This window comes from Ctenopharyngodon idella, chromosome 22, assembly GCF_019924925.1.
Source record: "Ctenopharyngodon idella isolate HZGC_01 chromosome 22, HZGC01, whole genome shotgun sequence".
Classification (NCBI taxonomy): domain Eukaryota; kingdom Metazoa; phylum Chordata; class Actinopteri; order Cypriniformes; family Xenocyprididae; genus Ctenopharyngodon; species Ctenopharyngodon idella.
The window spans coordinates 11,123,923-11,149,313 of NC_067241.1; the positions used below are offsets into that span (position 1 = coordinate 11,123,923).

At 38.2% G+C, this 25,391-nt stretch overlaps 1 protein-coding gene across 3 annotated transcripts in view; it reads left to right on the plus strand.

Annotated features, from left to right (window-relative positions):
* plxna1a (plexin A1a) overlaps nucleotides 1–25,391 on the plus strand; it is a 230,202-nt gene that overhangs the window by 178,210 nt on the left and 26,601 nt on the right. Inside the window, exons 13-21 of one of the 3 annotated variants that reach the window (XR_007927413.1) lie at nucleotides 3,046–3,197; nucleotides 3,895–4,015; nucleotides 4,562–4,698; nucleotides 7,138–7,305; nucleotides 12,541–12,634; nucleotides 13,920–14,156; nucleotides 15,674–15,817; nucleotides 16,771–17,140; nucleotides 18,128–18,273. Coding sequence is in view for 2 of the 3 variants with exons in the window: in XM_051879527.1 (XP_051735487.1) it covers nucleotides 3,046–3,197; nucleotides 3,895–4,015; nucleotides 4,562–4,698; nucleotides 7,138–7,305; nucleotides 12,541–12,634; nucleotides 13,920–14,156; nucleotides 15,674–15,817; nucleotides 18,128–18,362; nucleotides 23,959–24,107 (1,437 nt within the window). In the remaining variant the exon portion in view is untranslated. Of the gene's footprint in view, nucleotides 1–3,045; nucleotides 3,198–3,894; nucleotides 4,016–4,561; nucleotides 4,699–7,137; nucleotides 7,306–12,540; nucleotides 12,635–13,919; nucleotides 14,157–15,673; nucleotides 15,818–16,770; nucleotides 17,141–18,127; nucleotides 18,363–23,958; nucleotides 24,108–25,391 lie in introns of those variants that run through there. The other 2 variants (XM_051879527.1, XM_051879528.1) reach the window with 2 other exon arrangements.

Genomic DNA, 25,391 nt, shown 5'->3' on the forward strand with positions numbered 1-25,391 from the left:
GCTGCTGCCCATCTAAGTCTGGTTGTGATTGGATGCCACCAAGCTACATGTAAAACAACCCCTCTGAAACCAATTACAGACCACTTTTCCCTCCTTGTTTCGTTATGCTGTATTCTTTATTGGCATCGCTCTGTACAAAAAGCCAATTTTTGACTCTATGGTCTATACGAAGCTCTAAGATTGGCTTAGGGGGAGAGGGATTTGAGAACATATGCTACAAACTAGCAATATTTGATGGAAAAATAGGGAAAAAAGGAAGCAAATTAGGGCCCCGCAAAGCTACACAACTGAAGCGACAGATATGGCAAAACTTTGATGCATTTTTTCATTCTTCAGCAGATTGGTGGAGGCTCTATAAATAGGGGGTTTTCTGGGTGAAATCCCAAGTGAAGCTGTTGTACCCGTAAGCAAAGACACTTAACCTCAATTACATCAGGAAGCATGCAGCCGCAGACGTACGGAGAGGGGGTGCCAGACAGAACCGTGTTGCGTATCTGAGAACTGAATAGCACACGTAGATGTTTCTACCAGTAGAATTTGTCGCCAATTGTTTTTTGATAGATTTTACCCATGCTGCATTTCTGTGTTTGCCAAAAGATGAAAGACCACCTTGCTGATGAAGATCAGGGAAAGACCGACTAACAGAAAGACAGTAGACAAACGCAACATCAGGAAAGCGTTAAGCCTCACACACTGCGCAGGTGTCTTGTGGGCGGATGGGATCTGGAAGACAGGGGTCTTCAGATGCCCCAATCTGCCCCTATTCTTTTCACCCTCCGTCTTCTCCGAGTCCTCCCACTCTCCCTCCATTGTCATCCTCCCACCCATTGGCAGGGGGTGGGGGGAAAGCGACACACAAACAGTAATAATCTCGCCACTGGAAATCGACAGGAGGCTTCATGCATTCTGGTGCACTTTAATCTCAGTAATTGCATATATTTTTTGAAATGTATCGTTACCCAGAGCTGATAATGAAGAGAGATTTACTTAACTGTGTATAATTTAACAAGGTCCTGGGGGAGAACGTGTGTGTATATTAGTGTTCTCCCACTTGTGTTGAGAGATATTATTTTTATCTATCATTTCGCTCTAAGGCTGATTTAATTAGAAACGTATAAATTGTTTTTTGAACATAATAAAAGACATCTAATGTAGGTTAATTTTAGTGTAATCCCGAGCGACAGTCTTCAGTCCAAATTCTGAGATTTTCAGGTCAAGACTAGACGGTTTACAGTACATGCTCTATTAATACAGTTTGAATTTATTTTGCTATTCAGGCTGTTGCATTGACTGTACAGTGCAGTCTGAGGCATTTTAACTGTACTGACCCGTTCCTGGGGTTACTTTACTTTTGCTTGGCCAGACTTGCATAAAGTCTGGTCCAAATTTCAGCTTGTTTTGATCGATGTGTGATGCAACCAGCAAGTTTGTTTTTGTGCTGTTTAGGGAATTTGGTGAATCCAGTGAATAGTTTTCTCAAAAGTGCTCATTATATCAGTTCTCCCTACTAGAGTTGTTAAAAGTACTGACTTCGGTACCAATCGGTACTGACATTTTAAAAATGTGACACTTTGAGTGCTGTTGAGTGGATTTGTAAACACCTCTGATTGGCCATTGTGTTGGCGCAGTCATCGGATATGTCTGTGATTGGCTGATCAACGCACGGGAGTGTTTGAAAAGCACACAGAAGTGTTTGAATTTGAAAGTGTTTTGAAAGTGGGAGCAGGAGCGTTTGAAAGCAGGCATCTGCGGACTGGTCTGAACTCTACTCCCTACCTTGTCCTAGGCATAAAGAAGTTGCATGAAGTCAGCCAAACCGATCTGAACTGGCCAGCTCTTGCCAGTTATGTATGCAACAGAGTTGTACAACTTTCAGAATTAAAAATACTTTTTAAAATCCACTCTGCTCAATTTGAATTGAATTTGAGGTTGCAAAAAGGTGAAGAATTGCAATTCAAATTTGAATGCAAAGATGTAGAATTAAAATAAAAAGATTGTTTCAAGGTTATTGGTTTAAAAGAGGATGAAACATAAAGACTAAAAAATGAAAAAGTGGATAGATGGATAATAACTAATAATAATAATAGATTTTATTTTATTTGGTTTGCTGTGGTCAGTTCAATCTGATTTTTTTATTTTTGTTTTGAATTGCATTGAATTTCTTTCGCAATTCTTTTCAATTTCGTTGGAATATCTCTTCCTGTCATTCAATTTCTACTTTCATTCTTCTCTTCTCAATGAGGCTGAGACTATGGTTACTTTGGACGTACACTACTAGCTAGAAAATCAGAATTTTATGGCAAACTTTCTCATTTCACACTTGTTGAGTTTACCGTTTTGCATGCAACCTCATTTTACACATAGGGGTCCCTCAAGGCTCTATCCTAGGACCCCAGCCATTGTGGCAGTGATGCAGCCGAGGCCCGGATCCAGGTTGCCGTGGAGACCTTGTGGTCGGGAGATCAGGCGTACAGAGTACCTGTAATTACCTCATGATGGCTGTTATGGGGCGCCATCCTGCTGTTACCACTACACATCATTCACCATATTTGTTTTGTCATGCCACACCTGTCCTCGTTACGGAGAATAATCCGGCTAAATAAATCACATTATCCCACTGCCTTGCGCCATGTGGCTCTGAAGCGTGGATCCGAGAGCCTGGGTAATAAGTTTCAATTAGAGGATGGATGGAGGGGGGTTGGAGGGAGGTGTCTCGCCAAGCCCAGCATTAGGGGCTTCTGCTCCCCTGCGCCAAGGGGTGATTTGTCTCCATTAAAATGCAAGGCGTCTGAGTTTGTGTTGGAACTCTGAGACTATAAGGAGCTACAGGGTTCAATGCCAAGACCTATGCACTAACCAGAGGACCATTATATGGTCTACAGATAACAGAAGTTTTTTTTATTCTACATTTCTTGAACTTGTTCTCTGCTCTTCTGCTCATCATGGCAAAAAGTCCAAAACTAAAATTAGATTTTTTGTATTATAGTCTTTTAAATCTCCTGCTCCATCTCCAATCAAACTAATATCCCTATTTTTCTCTGACAGCTGTTTCCCGAAACCGGACCACGGCAAGGCGGAACCAGGCTCACCATCACTGGAGAGAACCTGGGTCTACAGTTCAGAGACATTATGACAGGAGTTCGGCTCGGAAAAGTACCCTGTGTTCCTATTGAAGAGGAATATGTTAGCGCGGAAAGGTGGGTAATACTTTTAATAGTAATGCTACAGGGTAATACCACAGATATTTGGCTTTCAATTTGTTTCGCAGACTTTAGTCAGTATAGCACCATATTTAATTTTTTAACAGGAATGAAAACAAGGCTGTGAGGGATAGAAATACAGTGTATTTAATGTATTGTGCTGTCATCTAACATCATTAAAATTGTTCAGCTGAAGAATGTCTTTCCCCACAAAAAAAAAAAAAATTCAGTTGACAAAAAACTCCATAAAAACAATTTTGAAAGTTTAAAAATTGCCTGATCTAGGGCCTTTATACAGTGTGTGCCATTGTAAAGAATCTGCGAAAAATTCAATATGGCATCTAACCTAACTAAGGTCTATAACACTCTTATTTTTCACTGTATGATCTATCAAACTCAACCCACAAAGTGCGTATTCTTTCAGCTACTGATAAGTATCTAGTAATTCCATTTAACACATTTTACCACATCTAGATTAAGAATCCTTGCAGTGCAGAAATCAGTGTAGAAAATAAAAGATTCAGTCTGGGTCGGCTCATAAATCAGAAACAGATTAATTATAGTAATAATATTTACTTGCGCTGTATCATATAAATTCATCCATTCACCTTCCTCCCCTTGAGGCCTTTGGTAACTTAGCACTGCTGTTAATCACAAACCCTAAAGAGGATTCAGACGTGTCTTTCTTCCGCAGGATTGTGTGTCTGCTGAATGATGCCACAGGATACCGTGTGCAGGAAGCCCAAGTGGAGGTGTGCGTGAGAGACTGCCTGGCTGACTACAGAGCCCTCTCACCCAGGGCATTCACCTTTGTGGTGAGCATCTAGAGACACTTAATCCTACAGATACATTCAGATCTAGCTGCCTTTGGATAATTTAAATTATGCAAATTGGATGCATATAATTCCAAACAAACACATGTGTATAAATGGACTACCGTTCAAATTTTTTTTTGGTCAGTACTTTTAAAGAAAGAAAGGACACATTAAATTGTGACAGTAAGTGTCACATTATAATGTTACAAAAGATACAAATAAATGCTGAATTTTCTATTCATTAAAAAGAATCCTGGGAAAAAAAAAAAAAAATCACTGTTTAGCTGCTGAAAATTTAGTTTTCCCATCACAGATATAAATTACATTTTAAAATATATTAAAAGAAAAAGCTGTTATTTTAAATTGTAATAATATTTCACAATATTACAGTTTTACCGTATTTTTAATCATATTAAAACGGTAGTGTATATCAGCATTGCATCAAGTTACATGCAGAGAGTTGGTGGCCTTATACTTTATACTGATAGTGTTTAAATAAGATGACAATAACAATGTGCTTCTTCAAAATATCATTTTGTTCCTTAGACGCCATATTTCACACGTGTCCAGCCCGCTCAGGGACCCCTCTCAGGAGGAACCAGAATCACTATTGAAGGAAACCACCTCAACGCTGGCAGCTCTGTTGCGGTCAACATTGGGCGTCACACTTGTCACTTCAAAAAGTGAGTACTGCTCTTCTATATCTTCTGTTTATCTTTTAGAAGCTATACCACAAACTTCTGGCATGTTTATGGTATGACGTGGTATATATGAAGTGATATTGTGGACAGTCACAGTGGCAAATGCAACTGACTAGAAATAATTCAAAATATAAATAATTATTCAGCTCATATGTGTGATTCAAGTGCGAGTCCATCCTGTGACCTGTCTAATAATAAGGCAAAAGTCCTAAAATATATATTTAAAAAAAAACATAGTTGTCTGTTTGGCTGCCCTTCTGTCTGTCTTGTTATCGGTTTATCCCTCCATCTGTCTGGCTTTCTTTCTAACTTTGTGTTTCTGTCTGTCACATAGTTTCTGTTTGTTTGTTTGACTGTTTTATATGTTCCATAGGCTCTGTGCCAGTCGTTTTGATGGTTAGCCTGTTGGCTGTTTTGGTGTAGCATTTGCCAACATACAGTCTCCGCTTGCTTGTTAATGTGGTCTTTTTTCTCTTACTCTCTCTGCTTATTCGCCTGCCAAGTTGTCTCCCTCTGTCTTTATCTGTATCCTTCCAAAAAGCTGTCTTCCGGCTTCTCACCTTAGCACGTCCACCTGTCATTCCGTCAGTCAAAACGCCCAGGCCCATTTTTTTTTTTACCCCTCGGCATGTATCTACAGCATAAAGAGACACTTTGAAGGCAAGAACATCAGCCACGTTATGGCACAGGCGGTCCCGGTCGATTGTGCGCTTCCGTTTGTGGACGGGGACAGTGAATGAGTGTTCCTGCCGTCCGCCTGTCTATCTGTAGCACCAGACCGCTCTGCATTGCAGCGGAGAATAAAAACATTGTCTCGCTGCCAAGTCTTAGACATGAGAGAAGGGAGAGAATGAGGATTACCGCAGTTCTCGCTGACTGAGACGTCAGCCACACCTGGTCTCAGAGCCAGGGTTCACTTCAGAGAGAAGGTCCACATCATGTTATCCCACTGTGGGATGATGTTAAAGAGATAGTTCACTCAAAAATTTATATTCTTTAATCATTTACTCACCCTCACATAGTTCCAAACCTGTATGGCTACTAACACAAAAGGAGAAGTTTTGAAGAACGTTCATGCTGCTCAGTTCAGTACAATGAAAGTGGATTGAGACTAGGGCCATTTATGTCACAAAAAGCCACAATTAAAGGCATAGTCCACCCAAAAATGAAAATTCTGTCATCATTTACTTGCTTAATGTCTAAACTATTCTTTCTTTTTTCTGCAGAACACAAATGAAAATATTTTGAAGAACCTTAGGATCCAAATAATATTGGAGCCCATTGATTTCCATTGTATGGACTAAATAAACGTTGAAATATTTCTCAAAATATCTTTAAATCAAATCATATAAAAAACTATTTAAAAAACAACAGAGTGTACCGAAGTGCTGTACAATTTCAACTATTTTTTTATGTTCCACAGAAGAAAAAAAAAAGCCATACAGTTAATCAACATGACTAAATTATAACAGAATTTTCATTTCAGGGTGAACTATTCCTTGAAAGCATCATGAAGCACTGTTTTAATTTCTTTTAAAGCCATAAAATATTGTATGAGGATCAGACTGAAATTTGATTCTTTATTCGCTGAAAGTCTTGTATGATAACTATAGTCCCCATTGCACTTTCATTGTGTGGAAAAGGGCAGCTTGGACATTTTGTAAAACATCTACTTTTGTGTTCTACAGAACAAAATTAAATGAAACAGGTTTCAAAAGACATGAGATACTCATTTTCGGCTGAACCAACCCTTTCATATGCCCTGCTTCTTTTTTTCTTGTGTGTCTTCCATTCATAATATCCAGTGAATTCATATTCAAATTTATTCTACAAGTCTGTAATCCATATTACATATTTAAAATGCAAAATCTCTAAAAAAAAAAAAAAAAAAAAAAATATCCTAAAGCAATGGTTGCATTTTGAACTTCATTTCATTGGATGTCTGTATATTTTACCTTTGAGGAAATTTGTGGCTTATCCGCTCCACAACTCGCTCTCTTTGCACTCTTCCATCTTTTTTTTCTTTCTTTCTTTCTTTTTTTTTTTTTTTTTGTTTGTGACAACCACCTTGTCAAAATATGTGCAGTCTTCTGAGGATTTCTGGGGTGTGCATCTTGAAAAGCGTTCCCATGGCAACGTACTAAGGGGATGTGCATGGAGATTGCAGGCACGTCTCCAGTACAGGAGGAGAGAGTGAAGCAGACAGACAGAGAAAAACAGACTCAAAGTCTTTGAAACCCATATGGTTGTTAACACAAATGATGAAGCTTCATCAAACATACTTAACTCTTACTGAGTACAGAATCTGTGTCATGATGAAATATGAATGTGATGACATGCTTTAACGGCACATGCTTTGGTTGTGATGAGTTTCAGTTGCTTTTACTCTAATACACCTCTGCGCTTCCTCCATGACTGTAGGCGGAGCTCTAAGGAGATTGTTTGTGTGACCCCGGCTGGCGTGAACCCGGGAAGTACTCCAGTTATGGTGGACATTGACTCTGCTGAGCTGAGGAACCCCGAGGTGAAGTTTAACTACACAGAGGACCCCACCGTCCTGAAGATAGACCCAGACTGGAGCATCGCTAGGTACGTGACAACTGTTTAGAGGCTCATCATCTAAGTTTGTGTTATTTGAGTATGTGAATAGAATGGACACATGAAAAAATGATGATTTGTTGGCACCGTGGCCTAGCGGTTCGTGTATGTCCTTAAAAATATAGTAAAAATGTAGGCAGAGGGTGAACCAACTCCAGGGTAAGGAGATAATTTAGATAGATTTCCTTAAAGGGATAGTTCACCCAAAATGAAAATTCTGTCACCCTCAAGTTGTTGCAAACCTGTAAGACTTTTGTTCATCTTCGGAAAACATATGAAGATGTCCATGACTGATCATTGTTTATATGTGAATAAACAGCTAAATTCAATTCAATCATATAAAGCGATCGTGTCTCTTCAGAAAATTTGGACTAAACTGCTCAATTCATATGGATTAGTTTAAAAAAAAAAACAGTTGTGTAGCTTTCTTTGGAGGGACAGAAAGCTCTCAGATTTCATCGAAAAGATCTTCATTTGTGTTCCGAAGATGAAAGAAATTCTTACGGGTTTGGAACGATATATGGGCGAGTAATTAATGACATAATTTTCATTTTTTGGGTGAACTATGCCTTTAAGTTACGCGTCACCACACAACCTACACATCCCTGCATAAAGGCCCCTGATAAATTATTTGATATTAAAGCATCTACGTTCATAAACCAGTTAATTTTAAAAGAAAAACAAGCATACTGTGTGTGGGATTTGGCATAGCAGAAATCACACAAAGAGCGTCCCTTTCTAATTACTAAAAAGCTGTCACTCATCTTAGTTCACTGCAATATATTAAAATCAATGAAACAGGCTGCACAATGAAGCTGTCTACCCTTTGTTTGTTATAATGAGAGGATTTGCACGTGTGCAGAACTCAGAATCCACTCACCGCTTAAAACTCAGGAGTTTTTGTTCAGTGCTGACTTAAACACCTCTGATTGGCCATTGCGTTCAAGAAATCAACAGATATGTTGGTGATTGGCTACATTGCTCAACGCTGCAAAAACACATTGACGCTCTCCAGAGCGCAAACACATACACACTGAATCGTCTGCCAAATCTGTTTTGCCAATATGCTATCATTGCGGAAAAAACTGATCCTGGACCAGCAGTAATGAGCAACTTTTCCCTCTAAAAGCAATCAGAAGCAGCAGCAGGCAGTTGTTTGAGTGAGAAAATTCCATGCTAGTGTCAAGGCTCCACCTATATGTAGTTGATTCAGTAGAACCGTTTAGTTTTTCTGTAAAAATGACAAATAATAATTCAAAGAAAATAAATAGTTAAAGCTAAAGTGTGTCATTTTGGCACTAAAAAACAGACTTGCACAAGAAAAGTTAAAGCCCCAACAGAAGGTATTTTAACAATTTTTTTTTTAAAAAGTTACACATTTCACTTACACTCATTTTCACTAAACACTAAAATGTAGTTGTTCTTTTTTTTCCGGCGTCAGGTCCTGTGGTTAGCATATGTGCTCCAAAACACAGTGTTGTGGTGTTCATGTGGTAGTCACGGGTTCGAATCCAGCCCGCTATGTGTCTCAGTTCCTTTGTCATCCTTTTCTGTCATCTCTCTACTTCCCTTCTTAATAAAAATGGCAACATTAAAAACGTGGCAATTCCTTCTACCTCGCTGAAGGAAGTTGGAACAACAAAGAAGTAATAAAAATCAATAAGAAGCTATTTGTGTTACACTTTCTCTTGACACATGAGCAGAACTCATTAAGAGGTTGAAAAATGAGATTCTTTTAGGCGTCGCTCCCTTCACGCCATCAGACTTCTGCACCTGTGAGCAGAGCTGCTGTCAGGTGATGTTTTTTGCAGCTTTCCAGGGAGGAGTAGCGATTTGCACTAAAGCATGTCTGGCCTGTCGGTGTCGGGGGTGAAATAAAAACAACAAGTCTATAGAAACACCATCAGCGGTGTCAGATGGGGCAGGCAGGATGGAGCACTTATCACCTGCAACTTCGCTTCTTCTGCGGGTTATAGAGTGAGCTCTTTAAAAGCCTGTAGATGAAAAGAAGCTCTCAACACTCCCCCTCTCTCCCGCTTTCTATCACTTACTTTCTTATTTACCTTTGTGTGGTGTCAGCGGTACGCTCTCTGAGAGCACAAAGGTGAAAAATGTAAAGCTGTATGGCAAAGCTGTTGACTTTATGCACTTAGCATGTATCTGTGTATAACAATTGTTATTTTTTTTATTTTATTTTTTGCTTTTAAAACAATATTTGAATGATTTCTGATATCTAGTTCAGGTTATAATATTCTTAGGCTCAGATAGCCACACCTTTGATTAAACAAATGTATATATAAGAATACATACAATTCCTGGCCTTTTTCTATAGTCACGGTTATGACACAACACACATACATATTTGTTTGTGTGATTGTGTGTTTTGATGCTGACCCAGGCCACTACAGTCAACCGTGTTCTCTCTCCGTCGAGCCCTGCTTTGAACAGGGCCATTATCCCGCAGGAGTGTGTACCATGGTACCTCCATCTGCCTCTGAAAAACAAACGCACACACTCAGGGATCAAACCAGAACCAGAAATGACTGCGCCTGTGCAGAAGTCGCCTCTAGCTTGAACAGACATAACTGGAACCCAAAAGTTGTGGCCCCAGAGCCTGTTAGTGTGCGCTGAGAGAGGCTGTATTGATTTGAGCTGAAAATGCCCTTCAGGGCCACGGCACAGCAGGTGTCACAGAGGCAAACAGGCAGAGACATCAGCAGCGGTACGGTGTGAGACTCAAACTCACAGACCGCCTCTGTCAACAAGCTTGTGAACACAAGTGTTTTTTCGGAAGATGTTGGTATAGTGAACCCTTGGCAATTTTTTTTTTTTTTAAACAATTTAGGACCAGATTTACTAAACAGGGCAAATTAGCGTGAGAGCGCAATTCCAAAAAAAAGCGCCAATGGGAGTGGAAAGTTCTACTGATGACGCGCAAATTAATGAACACAGGCGCAGCCGGATCATTCCCATAATGACCAACGCAATCTGAGCAGTGCAATTTAGCGTCTGGTTTAAGACATGCTTTTTTTGGGTGGTAAATAATGGCAAAAATATCAGTAAATTGACTAGCGCAAACCTTAGTAAATCACCTTGCATGATTCATTTAAATACTCTCCTCCCATAAAAGGGAAGGGAAACTCCTACAAATGCATATGCAATAAGGTCAGACGCAAAAATAACTCTGTCCACGCCTTTTCAGCGCTAATTTTTCACTTTGTGTCTTTAGTAAATCCTGGCAATCATTTTTTAACACCAAAAGAGCGTCTGTGCTGGCGCAAGCTGTTAGTAAATCTGGCCCTCTGGCCCTGGTGCTTTGATCAGCCAAAAAACAGGATCTAAGGACGTTTTCACACCTGTAGATCGATTGCATTGTTCTGAAACAGGGAATTAATTTGTTACAGTGCTGCATTTTCTTCTTGATTCGGTTTGCTTTCACAAGGCAAGTACCAAAATGTGTTCATGCAAGTCACATGCGTGTACAACTGTCCCCTTATTGGTCAGAGTTTGCTCTGCGTCATCCATTGAGCATATTGTGGCTCGTTTAGTACCTACTGTCGAGACACACGCAAACACTATACGAATGTAGCCATCATTCCCGCTTTTAAATTATGTACTACATTCATACTAATTCAAGCGAGATCTCGCTGTATCTCCCAGCACTGTCTAAAGGCACTTTTGGGCATTTTCCCATTGAGAATGGGCAACAGATTTCTATCTGGATACTTTAGATCGGTTGTAGACCTTGTATCTCACCTGGTTGCCTGTTGACTGCAACATTGCCCAGCAATATTGCTCAAAAGTTGCCCTGTGTATTATCACCTTAAAAACAATAAGGCCCCAAACTCACAAAACTAGCTACGGTAGCTTGATTTCATCCCTGTGTCTATTTCTGACAGATAAACTCTAAACACTTTGATTTTGACAGAAATATATATAAAATTATGATGGATGGATGGATGGATGGATGGTCTTTACTTTTGCTGAAGTCATCAAGTGTATATCTTATTGGTCCGTGTAATGAACAATTCTTAGATCATGTGCAGCTTCTCTTCCAGTACAGACAGGCTCAAGCAGTTGCTGTTTGTCTCTAACCTATTACTGTCAACTACTGAAGAGAATCTTTGCTGAGTAAGTTAGTTCAAATTAGTTTAACCGTTGACATGTTTTGAGCTAGCACATCTGGTTTGGTGTCATTTGAAGGTAACACTATTGTCCTCTGGAGTATTGAGGCTAGCTGTGCCACGGTAATACAAGAACAGGACTGCATGCTTGCAATACATCAAGTGTACAGTTGCATACTTGCAAGCGTTGTGACTGGAATGAGATATCCTTTCAGATAGTGGTAGGTAGAGGATCTATTTGTAGGCAGTGTGTCCTTTTTCTTGTTCTCTGAAGCTTGTACCTGAGTTAAGAGGGATTTTCACTGAGACAGACAGACTATGGACTAAGGAGAGAAACTGAAAGAACTCCACACATATAGTGTGCAGTCGACACACAGGTCTCCAAACACCTGGTAAGACAAACTGAGCTGCAGGGTTGATACATTTTCCTTTTGAAACTCTCTTTTTTCTAAATAGCCAGTAGCATCTAGTTTATATCACAGACTGAAAAAAACACATTTAAAATACCACTTTCACAATGAATGTATTTGTTTGTGTCAAATTGATGGTTGAGAAAAGAAATTAAGCGAGCATTGTCAATTTGCTACTTGCTATTGCTAGTAAAACGGGATGTATATTTGTGGGAGGGACAGATGTTGATTTTCACCTAAATAAAATCTTTTCATTAGTATATTTGATCTTTTTTACAGAAATGAAAGACTTTAAATGAGTACAAAAGTATGCTAGCATATAGTTAGACTTGAAGCTAACAGCCACTGAATGAAAGCTGTAAAACTGTAGTTTTGGTTGTATGGGATCTGAATAACTATCACCTAATCTCAGCCTCTGTTATGACTTATGAAACGGTGCCGCATATGCAGAGGTAGAATGTCTTTAAACTCCCGGCTCTTCAGGAAAATCCTTTTTGTGTCTCATCGCCAAAAGTGATTATGGGATATATTACCTCTGCTCTGTTTTACGTCCCTTTGGGATGAAAAAGCTTGATAGACTGATATTTCTTCAGATTTCAAGGCCAAGTGTTGAGCTAGACTGTATGATTGGGTTATTGTGTGAGATCTGTACCCATCATGTTTCGATGATGACTTCCTGTTTCTCTTCCCAGCGGTGGGACTTTGCTGACGATCAGCGGCACCAACCTAGCCACCATTAAAGAACCCAAGATCCGCGCCAAGTACGGCTCTGCCGAGTCTTTCCATGTAAGTATCCTTTTTTTTCCCTTGTCCTTTCCTCACATTTCTTCCTTCCACACCACTAGCCATACTTTTGTCGCTTGTATTCCTGCATTTTTCAGTCAGCTCCTTCTTTCGCTCAAAGGAAACCATCTAAATGTTCATCTCACAAAAGCTCCCACATGTTCCCCTGCTGCTGTTCTTGCTTAAAGGACTCTGTAAAAGAGGCACACAATCCTAAACACCATTTGTATCTTGGGAAAGGTCACAGAAACATCTCTCTGTCACTCTGTTTCATTTTCTGAACAATTCTCACTGTCCCAGAGTTTAAATTGACCTCTGTGTTTCTCAACATCACATTAACAAAATGTATTATGTAACATTATAACTATCTGACATGGCTTCTGCTGTAATCATCATTTTTACCCATTTAATAAGTAGGGTCAATGAATTAAAGCTGCAGTTCATAACTTTTTGGGGTTAAAAATGATCCAAAATCAATTTTTGAGCAAGTACATAACCAGCCAGTGTTCAAAACCTCTCCTTACCTTAGCCCGATTCACAACGATATAAGCTTGTAATAATGTTTTCTAATTAAGATGGTACTGGTAGGTTTCCGTCAGAAATTCGAGCATGCCGCCGTTTGTCTTTGCGTCATTACGTCACGTCTGTTTACATAATGGAGTCCCAGCTAGTAGGCTATATTGCATGTTAGGATGCTGCAGGTGATGGATCATTTATAGCCTTTTCTCACAGAAGCTGGAATAATTAAACTTATTTTCATGGCGGATTGAATGGGATGACAAATTAACGTTAGAGATTAAACTGTACAGAAATTGAAATATACAAGTAATGCTAATACACACTTAATACACGTAGTCATGCAATGCTGATGTTGCTAACATAAACAATTTGAGAACATGGTTTGATGTGATATGAGCTAAGCGATCGTTAGATTTAATCAGCGAAAATTCTTATTTTGGTCGTACTTCCAAGACATAGAATCTGTAATTCCGAAGTACAGTATGCACACCGATGTGGTGACTGACAGCAAACATTAGATTTATCCGCACTGAGGAGCCGTGCCAATGCACAACCCACGTAAAGATGATAATTCTACAAATAACTGCAGTTGCAGGTTTCAAACAGAGATGGCGACAAAGAGGCAAATCTTACGGACTGCTGCTTTAAATAATTTAATGAAATTATTTACATGTATATACATATATGTTTTCAAAAAAAAATTGGTCAGCCCTAATAATAAAAAAGTTTTTTGTAAAGTTTTGTCTCTCTGTTTTCCTATTCTGCTCAGAACTGCACAGTTTTCAACAACTCAGTTATGGTCTGTCTGGCCCCGTCGGTGGCTGATTCAGAGAGAGGCTTTGCAGAGACTGGCAGCGGACCGGATGAGATCGGCTTCTACATGGATAACGTCCATGCTCTTGTGGTCGTCAACGAGAGCTTCAGCTACTACCCGGACCCCGTCTTTGAACCCCTCAGTCCCACAGGCATTCTGGAGCTCAAACCGACATCTCCCCTCATCCTGAAGGTATAAGACACTTGCTGGTTGATGGATTTGTGGGTATTGATGTGAGGTTTATGTGGCCAATTTGAGTTTGCGTCATTTGCTGATCATGTTGCCACTTCTTCTGTACACATTTTCCTGTCCTGTCTACTGTACCAATAAATGAAAATGCAAAATAGCTAATAACCCCAAAAAAACTGATATCTGATTCTCTCATATTGTTTTATTAATCTGTCTGGTCCATACGTACAACTTTCTTCATCCCTTCGTTTATACTTGAAAATGCTGATCACAGACACCGGCTGGTTTCTCCTGTAATGAAAGCTTCTCTTTTCTTTAAACCAACTGAGGTGAGAGTTGAAGCATGTCGGGTGATATTTCTTTGTTAAATGGAAATTTATTAACGAAACCTTTTTACTTAATGCCCGATCCCCCGCCTGGCTTATTGGGGGGAGAGAAAACAACCCGGTGCATTAGCAAAGCGAAGGAAAATACGAAAATGCAATTTGGTGAAATAATCAGGGATATTCTGGAGATGCATCACATTCTCCACGCAATTAATTTCTCATCTAATTTGATCTGGGGTTGGCGGCGCGGATGAGATGAGAGGGGGAAAGGGAGCGGAATTTGCATTAAAGAGCGTCGTGCCGTGGCCTCACTGAACTCTGGGGATGGGGGGGATGTTGGTGCTTTGCTGTTGTTCATCAACATTTCTCTTTCCTGTCCCGTCTGTCCACGTGGCCACAGAGTGTTCCGTCCTTTATTTTCCTTACTGTTTATCTCCATTGAGGAGATCAGTCACAGGATATGTTCATATCTGTTCAAGCCTCTGGGGCTTTCTGTGCTTTTTTTAAATCAATATCTACATGACCTTTACATGTCCAAGGTTGTGTGATGCTAAATTTATTTCAGACAAAAAGAGACCATTACTATTATCTTAAAAACCCATTCTGGTGCTTAAAGGATATTTTCTGCTTAATGTCAGTGTACTTTCTATAGACATGTTTCATATTTTCGATGTTGGCAAAAAAATAATAATAATAATTATTATTTTAATATTTTTTTATTGTAAATGTATTATTTTTGTGTTTTATTTTATATACATTACAAAATATTAATTTTATATATATATATATATATATATATATATATACTCAATATTTTGTTTATTTTGCTTAAATACAATATAAAATGTTTACTTGTAATAGTTATAATAATAATAATAAATGTAAATATAAAATTATAAACTTAAACTTATTTTTTGCGTATATAATATATAAAAATATAATATATAGTAATTTTTAAATTACTTTTTCCTTACAAATATTATGTTTTCTTTACAAATAAAATTTGCAGTAATATTTTTTGATGGAAATCATAGTTATTGCTGCAATGGATGCTTTTACGGTGAAAGTCAAAGTGATACATGACAAAGCCCTGATGAGAATCCATGGTTCTTCCATGTAAAAGCAATTAATGTTAGTTGTATTTTATTGTTTCTTTTCATATCTGATTATGTCTTTTTCTATTCATCATTACAGGGTCGTAATTTGATTCCTGCCGCTCCCGGTAACTCCAGACTTAACTACACCGTGTTTATCGGAGAGACGCCATGCGTTCTGACGCTTTCGGAGACCCAGTTGCTGTGCGAATGGCCCAACCTCACCGGCCAGCACAAAGTGACGGTATGTACTCAGATCCTCAAGTTCACACTGACCAAATGTCAGAAGATTTGAAATGACAACTGGCAGTCAGAAATGAACTTAACACCAACCGAATGCCCCACTGAAGGAAAACGTCTTGAAAGGACGCTCTTTATCTTCTCGCAGCATGTCATTCGTTGTGATGGCTCTGAAAGCGAAATGCTCCAAGAAGAAAAATATTTACGCCTGCTTTCTGCATTCGTATTATTTTTGCCGCAAATGTCACATTGGATTCAGAGAAATTGTATGAAATATATGTTTGTACAAACGCTCTTTGAAAAATGCTGGTTCAAAAATAGATGTGTCTCTTTGTGTTGCGATCCTTGTGTGGCACTGAGAGGCGACGTGAGGCGAGGCCAGGGAAAGGCAGACACAGCTGTGCTCTTGTCCTATGTACAGTGACCTACTTATGGGCCGCCCTTGGTGCATTGGATCACGTCTGGCAGCTCTCAGTGTGTGTGATTTCTGTATCTTTTGGCCTCTATGTAAGAATTAGTCGTGTGTGTGTGTGTGTGTGTGTGTGTGTGTGTGTATATATATGAGTGATCATGTGAGTGTGCTGGTCACACAGCTGTGCATTGACTGCTGTGACCCCTGTTAGAGAGTCTCTTTAGGAAATTTTGCATGGCTGGGATCTCTGACCCCATACCTTCCCAGGGGTCCCTGCAGTTTTGCAGACAGCACACAATGCCTGCGGTGCGGTACATACGGTCACGTAATGTCTGCTGTTGAGTTCTCTTGTAGTTCAATTCCACATATTTATATATGTAATGTTTGCGTTTTACTGTATTTAAACACCCCTAACCCAACGTAATGAATTTAATAATTTGTTTGCGCTACAGATATGATATGATATAACTCCAAAAACATTTGAACAGGATGAAGATGTACAAATTTTTCTTATTTCGTTTAAATATAATTTTTTTTTCATTTAGTACTGCCCTTTGGAAGCAACAGAAGATACTTACATGTTTCCCAGAAGACAAATTAAGTACAATTTACCTTGATCTTCAAATTCAAAAAGTTTTCACCCCCCGGCTCTTAATGCATCATGTTTAATTCTGGAGCATCAGTGAATGTTTGAACCTTTTTTATTAGTTGTGTTTGTGCTCAATTGTCCTCAGTGTGAAAAGATCAGTCACTGCTGTAAAGGGTTCAAATATGCAAAAAAATCCTTGAAAACTGACGAATCTGCAGGACCTGGAGATGTTTTCTGAAGAACAGAGCTCAGTTTAACTGCTCAGAACAAATAAGGGACTCATGAACAACCATCACAAAACAAAAAAACAGTCGTAGATCATCCAGGTAACCACACACAGTATTAAGAATCAATGGTTCACAAACTTTTGAATGGGGTAATTTTAATAAATTCAAAAAAAAAAATTTGTCTCATGTATTATATGTAAACATCTTTTATGTAAAATATCTTACTCAGGACAGTACTAAATGAAAAATTAACATGCATTTTGTATGATCTCTCTTATTTTGTTAAAATTTTTCACATTTTCACAAATTCTGCAAGTGGTCTATTTTTTCTTGCAACTGTGTGTATGTATATGTATATATATATATATATATATATATTCAATATAATATACATTTTTTATTTATGTAAAATCTAAATAATGTAAATATAAAATTATAAACTTAAATTCATATTTTTTTGCGTAAATAATATATAAACAATGTATTATGTAGTAATATTTAAATGACATTTTCTCGACAAATACTGTGTTTTCTTTACAAAGAAAATTTGCAGTAATAGTTAAATTCATAAACAAGATATTTTATATATATATATATATATATATATATATATATATATATATATATATATATATATATATATGTTATACATATCTAGTTTACTTATCTAGTTTAACTATCCTGGTGTAAAAACACTTTTACAGTTTAAAAAACACCTTTGACATTATGTGCATTGTTTTTTTGCCAAGACAGAGCTGTGTAAACAATCACATGGTTCCTGATTAATTTTTCTATTTTTGAAATACAAGCTTGAAATGATCCAGTAATAATAGGACATTTTGAGCTAAATGGGTTTTCAATCTCCGAACTTGTCTCATAAATGCGATTGGCTCATGAAGTTTTAATTTGGGACTTGTGTGTACTGAAGCTTCTGTTGCATTCTTGATGCAAAAAGTTGATTCTCACAAATGAATTGCCTCAACAACATTATGAATGCTAATCGCAGCTAATTGCAGATCGCAGGCCACTACACAAGATTTGCTTCCTGCGCCTCAGTGAGTCAGGTCTTCCGTGCCTCTGTTACAGATCCGGGCAGGAGGCTTTGAATATTCCCCCGGCACGCTGCAGATCTACTCCGACAGCCTTCTCACCCTGCCTGCTATCATCGGGATTGGAGGAGGTGGAGGACTCCTGCTGCTGGTCATCATCGCTGTGCTCATCGCCTACAAGCGCAAGTCCCGCGACGCTGACCGCACCCTCAAACGACTCCAGCTACAGATGGACAACCTGGAGTCTAGAGTCGCTCTCGAGTGCAAAGAAGGTGAGATTAATTATTAGTAAGTCATATATCATTTAGGGCCTGCAAAGATTGGTTCACAAACTGCATCTTACTGCAGCTACATGGTACTCTTTTATACAGTAACAATGCTGTCAATCAATTAAATTGTTTAATTAAATTAATTACGTTATTAAAGAATTTACATACGGGTCAGACATAGGTTAATTGCTTTACATTTTTTTTTATAATTATACTAAATTAACATGTTAAATGGGCTATATATATATATATAATTAAAATAGAAAATAAACGATAAAATAATTGTACTTTATTTTTTTTGTTTTGATTTTTTTATTGGAAAATTTAAAGTAAATAGGTTTCTGAAATGAATCAAATGTCAATTACATTTAGTCATTTACATAAAGTATACATTGACTTGCCTAGTCATCTACTAATGTAATAACACTAGTCGACCTTAATAAATAAATACTTTTGTAACACATAAAAGCTTTTACACCCTATCTGTTCCTACTTAAACATTTAAGAATGGTGTTTTATGTAAATGACACTTCCTGTGATAAACGTCCACATCAGAGAATGGGAATTTCATATATGATTTAAATTGCTGTTGAAGTGAAACCTGCAGGTCCTACTATCAAGCCTCCACATTAACATCTTTCCGTTCTCTTGTCGCCATGGTGACACCATTATGGTTGTTAGCATGTCTTGGTAACAGGTCGGTGTTAGTGGGCTGCGCTGTTATGGGATTCCGTCTTCCGCCCAGTTTGAAATGCAGCTTCCATATGCCGTAAAGGTTCCCAATGCCACACTCTACCTGGTCTCGTAGAGATGCACTGGGTCTAATTGGCCATTATCTTAGGACTGTCGACCCTCCTGGTCACAACCCTGTCAGGAGGATGAAAAAGCGTGGCGTGGCTAGCCAGCTAACAAACAGTCTTTTTCACCGCAAAGGGGGAGATTGCTGAATGGCAGAGGGAGAATGATGAAAGAAATTTGCTGCTTGCCAAATGGGTGAAGGAAGCGGTAGGCATTGATTAGCTGTCACGTTCTTTAGACCTGATTCTCACTGATTGGCCGACCGCCTTCATTAGTGGACAACCTGAACGGTTTGTTATCGCAATGCCATTCAATCTGTGCATCAATATTTTATCTGGATCATATGCGCTGACATTATTTACAACCTCTGCAAAATATTTATGACCTTAGCTTGGTTATTTCTCGTTTGGGCTGGGAATAGATTTGCTCCGTAATGACGCGCAGCTCTCAAACCAGTGGTCTGTCGAACCCAATGAGGTCAACAGGGTCAGAAAATGGGCTGCAAAGGGGTGAATCTTACAAAACCTGTCAAGAAATAGCATATTTTACACCAAAATTACAAGAAAATATGAAGAGTTTGGTTCCAAAATGCTATAACTCCATTTTGATTAATTTGAGTAAAAAGCTGTTTTCTTTACCAAGAAATTGGCGAGATGAAAACCACTATTTTCTGTTTCAAACTTTCACATAGCATCTTTTGGTTATAAAAACATTAAAAATTCAAATCTACATTTTGATTTTAAAAGGTTTATTTTAAAAACGGATTATTTTTTTCCCAAAATGCAATAAATCCATGACACGTTTTTTTTTTCAAAATGCAATTAATCCATCAATATAAAAGTTATTTTTCATATTGAAAATACACAACAAAGTAAGTTGATTCACATATATGACAGCCTCTGAACTTTGCCAATACTAATCTTATATACAGGCATTTTACTAAAAATACATTCAGTCGTCTTGTCATCTTGTTAATGTTATAAATGAATTATGTCTCCGTTTGTCATTACCGATTAAAGAGTATCTGGCGCCACCGCACGGTTAAAATAAACACATTTGCCGAGTACATTGGTATTAAAAACGGCTTTTAAAAATTGTTCATGATTCAGTTTTGGGGACCGTGCAAGTTTGATGCTGTCGTGGAACAAGTGACAGCCGGCATTTTTCCTCCTCCCGAGTGCCTCATCTTCTTAATCTCCTCACATAAATGATTAGATTTCAATGGCTTGCGTTTCTTCCCCACCACGGAAATACTTCATGGCTTATTCACCCAAAAGTGTCAACGGCCCTTAAATGTGTAAACGGCCCTTGAAACCTGCGTTTCCACCCCTCTGAGCAACTGGCATCCCGTTTTTCCTTGGACAGTCCAGTATTTCAGCTCTATTTTTAGTGTCCCAACTTATTATGAAAAAAATCATTGTTTGTCCCGTGTTTCTTCTTTCCAAATTGTCTTTGCTAGGTGATCATAAAAGTGAGTAGTAGTCTTCTGTCACGTGAGAATAGCCTAATCAAAGGTAGCCAATCTTATCATATTATATTTTGGAGAACAAAATTACCATCCAATCACAATTCGTTATCAATTAACTTGCAATTTGTGAATACAGGATATTAGAGAGTGCGGAGAAGATCAAGTTAGACGTGAAGATGTCAAAGAAGCGTGTGTGTACTGTACATTTAACGATGATCGTCAAAAAGAGTTTATCATGTTATTATGTGCAGTAAGTTGTAAAAGAAAGAACTCAATGTGGTATCACGCTGAATGACATGATCTCGCAATCCCGAATTCAGTTCTCTTTGCGCCTGAATTGTCAAATACAGACACAGTTGTCAAAATGCCCATCATGTGGGGTAAAATACAGTCGGTTATGGCTTAAATGAACGTAAACAGCTTGGTGAAAACCACATATGTGTCAGTATATTAGATCCAAGCATTTGATCTTAAAGTGACAGCAGCCTAAAATACCTGTCTGTGTAATTAATGATAATCAAACAACAAAAGATGTTATACTACAATAAAAGTGTATACATGTTAAATATACCTACTGTACCTGCAAAACGTAGTTTATTTCATTCGTATTTCTACCGTATTTGTCCTATTTTTTGTAATTTAATTCTTTGTTCTTTTGTTATATAACAAAATAAAATAACTATATGATATATATCATTATCATGAAATAAAAAGTCTCATATCATGAAATAACTTTTTGGTCATATTGCCCACCTCTAGTGGATGCTGCTTAAGTGTGCTACACAAAGTATTCCACCGTGAGAAATCTGTATATCTGTATAGCATTTGGGAGGGTGTATGTTGTCATGATGGTGTTTCACGTGCACACGCATGGGGTGTGGACCGGCGAGAGCCATCCAGGGACATGCGATTTACCATGTGCAAAGGCTTACTGAGCCATGATGCAGCCCATCAGAGAGCGCAGTGGTACAAACAAACAAAGGCACGGCTAATGGCTAATTAGCGAGCTATCCAGCGCCGGTTTAGATACCAGAAACGCTCAGTGGGGATATCAGCTTCGCCTCTCTGCTTTACATTAGCCCAGAAATGTTAGCGCAAGCATGTGTGGACATCACGGTAATTGGAATTGTTTCACTTTGAGTGCTTTCACAACTAAAGGAACGATTTCAGAAAGAAACGCATTATCAGCAGTGTATGAAACTTTTCAAACTTGTTTTGACAAACAGCTTCTGCACTAAAGGAAATGTTTTGCTGGCTGACCTTGCCAGCGCCGCTTCTTCCTGAGAGGCGTAATGTTTTGACCACTACAACAGGAAGCCTTTAAAAATTCACATTCAAGCTGTCTGTAATGCCCCCTCGTGCTTTACGATCCGACACGCGCCTCTCCAAGTAATGAAGCAAAATTGAATTACAAGGCCATCCCTCATGTTGGAAATCTTTGTTAGGCCTTTCAAGTGCACTTTGACGAGAAAGAACCATTGAATTAAAAGCTCTTTAGGCCTGTCACTTCCTCTTCTTCTTTTTTTTTCATCAGGAGACTGAAAATCCCGTTGGGCAGTTCATCTTGAATAATATTTGTGTAGTATTTTTAAGATGAGAAACCCTCATTTAGAGTAGGAGCTTCTTGCTTCAGTATTCGTATCCCAGCGGACAACGAGGAGGAACAACAGCTGGAGGAAATTATGCATGAAAAGCTCCGCTCCTTTATTAATTACCCACTCATGCAATTAATTGACTTTCTTTTCCCGTGAACTTTGTCTCTTACGTCTCTTCCCTCCCGCTCTTTTCGAATAGCAAAACCAAATTAGTCATAAACCGAGTAAACAAACAGATTGACAGACTTAGCATTACTTCTGTTTACCCAACAAGTACTTATTATTTCACAAGGGTTCCAGTGACCACGTTTTTCCATAAGTTTCCAATAAAACCGCTTTATTTGAAGTTTATTTTTATTCGTACTCAGAGAAGGCTTAAAGCAAACCAAACTTCGGTTATGAGATATTTTATTATGCACACAAGTGTATACTGTAAATGTACCCTGGTCTGATTTTTATTATTATTATTATTAATAAATCTTTCTCTGCACTGCAAAACTACTCTGGAAATATGTTGAGGGTTGAGTTGCCTGTATAGATCTACAGTAGTAGATGGTTGTATATGGGTCAATGATGTGACGGGTCATTTTTTTGTCCTAAGGCCTTAATAATAATAAAAAACAAAGATAGGACATCCAAAGTATGTAAGGTAGTACAACAACTAGATCTCTTTTATTGAATCCAAAAGGGTTTAATTATATATTGCTACATATAAAGGTATTTTAAAGATTTTTAAGTGTTAAAAGGTCATTCGGTTTAACCGTCCAAAGGCCAATACAGCCATTTCATTTGTGATTAAAATATCTTAAAATGTAATAAATGTATATATTTTTTATTATATTTTATAACATCATATATCAACATAGTATATGGTATTAAATGGTATTAAAATTATGTGTTGAAGTCAATGATTTGTTATGAGAAAGAATGTCTGGAAAAATGAATTTCATTAATGTAATTCGGAGTAACCAATATAAAGGGACCATTTTGGATTAAGTCATGTGGTCAATATCATGTGACAGGATGTGACATTATTCAGACACCTGTAAAGGACCACATGGTCATGAAGCAAAGTAACTAACTCTCTCTTAACTATTTGAAAAATTCATGTTTTCACTTGCTCATACGCATGTCCTGAAACATCAGGTCATTCGGTACAACCGCTATAAAACATGGAAAATGTTGTAATATTTTAAAAACTTGTACTAAATATAAAATGATTGATTGTCCTTTTGCTAGCTAGCTAACTAGCTAGACATCAGTCTGTTAGCATTGTTTGAAAATATCGTCATTCGGTATAACCAAAAGTGTCATTCGGTAAAACAGAAATTTTGGTTAAACCGAATCACTTTTTTGTTGACAAATTTTGTCCATCTTGTAAAAAATGACAAAAGAAGTGTTAATTGATTATAAAAGTTAAGTTAACACTTAATAAAACTTCAAAATTGATTATATCTCCCTTATGTTTTTTTTTACACTTTTAAAAACCTTATTCGTCAATGACCCATATATATATTGATGTGACTGATTTGATTTCCTTTGATTTAATAATTTTTTTGTAATATGAAAATCTAAACAAAAAAATTAATTGAAAATAAACTGTATTTTGCCTATAGCATCTTTCCTTAGCAGCTCTCTTAAACCTTTATCTTGGATTTTATTTGAATGTATTTATTTATTTTAAAATAATGAAAAATCATATAACTTTAGTGTTGATCATTTTTTTTCCTCTTCACAGCATTTGCCGAACTCCAAACCGACATCCACGAGCTGACCCAGGAGCTGGATGGGGCAGGTATCCCGTTCCTTGACTACCGAACCTACGCCATGAGAGTGCTGTTCCCCGGCATCGAGGACCACCCGGTGCTCAAGGAGATGGAGGTACGGGTCAGTACATCGCCATCGCCATGGTAACCCTAGAGCAGAACTAACAATGCAATCAAAAATCAGTAGAGCACTACTAATACTCGAAAAAACAACATCAGGCCCTCACGTATGGCTGAGATTGTATAAACTGCAATAACGGCATTGATGCTTTGAAAGGTCATAATGTATATTGTAAATTCGGTTACCAATCTTTTTGACATCACTTGCTTCTGATAAATGGGGTCGGTGACTCTCGAGAGAGTGAAAAAATACCTACAATTTGGAGTTGAAAGAGTTCAATACGTTACAGATTGTGACCTCTTGTACCGTAGAGCCAGACGCTAATGACTGACACGTAATAGCACGAGCTAAAGAAAACAACGCCACTAAACGAGCAATCCCAAAACCTCAAAACGCACTGGTCAGCGCAATTAAATACTCCATTACTCCAACATGCTACGTCCTTCGGCCTGCGTACGGCAGGTCATGGTGTTGGCTTGCGGAGGGATCACATGTTTATTATTTCATCTGGGGTTTGTTTTCACTGTATTTGCCCCCGAGTCCCCGGCGTAATCAAGTGCCTATGCGCATGGCTCAGACCCTTATTGCTCTGTGTAGCTTCTCGCCCCAAAGCAACCTACAGTACAATCGGCCTCCCCGAGAGGCTGCAAATTTCATTCGGCTCAGCAGAGAAGAATTGAGGCACTTTATTAGTCTGTGTTGTCGGAAAAAAAGGCCTTTGTCAGGTTACATGGTGCATAAGGTGCTGAAGGGGACAATAACAGACGCCGGTTCGCTTTGAAGTCTGATTCCAGCATCCTTGCACGGAGATTTTATTTGTTCGTTTTTGTTTTTCGTAATTTATTTGGATTATGGGGCTTTGTTTTAACCAGCCGTGAAAAGTTCCCAGCAACAATGTGAGATAATTACTGTTTTATGTAGAGGTATGTGAAGCACCAATGAGATTTCACTGTGGGCGGGGCTACTCTGTAGACGTTGCTGTGGGAACCAAGCAAATGACAACACCCAAAAATAAAAATTCTGTCATTTACTCACCTTCAAGTTGTTCCAAACATGTATGAATTTCTTTCTTCTGTTGAACACAAAAGAAGATATTTTGAAGAATATGGGTAACCAAACAGTTTCTGGTCCCCATTGACTTTATGGTATTTTTTTTTTTTTTACCAGACAGCCCATCAACTGTCTAGTTACCAACATTCTTCAAAATACCTTCTTTTGTGTTCTTTTGTTTTGTACCTTCTTTAAAAAAGAAATTTATAAAGGTTTGGAACAATTTGAGGGTGA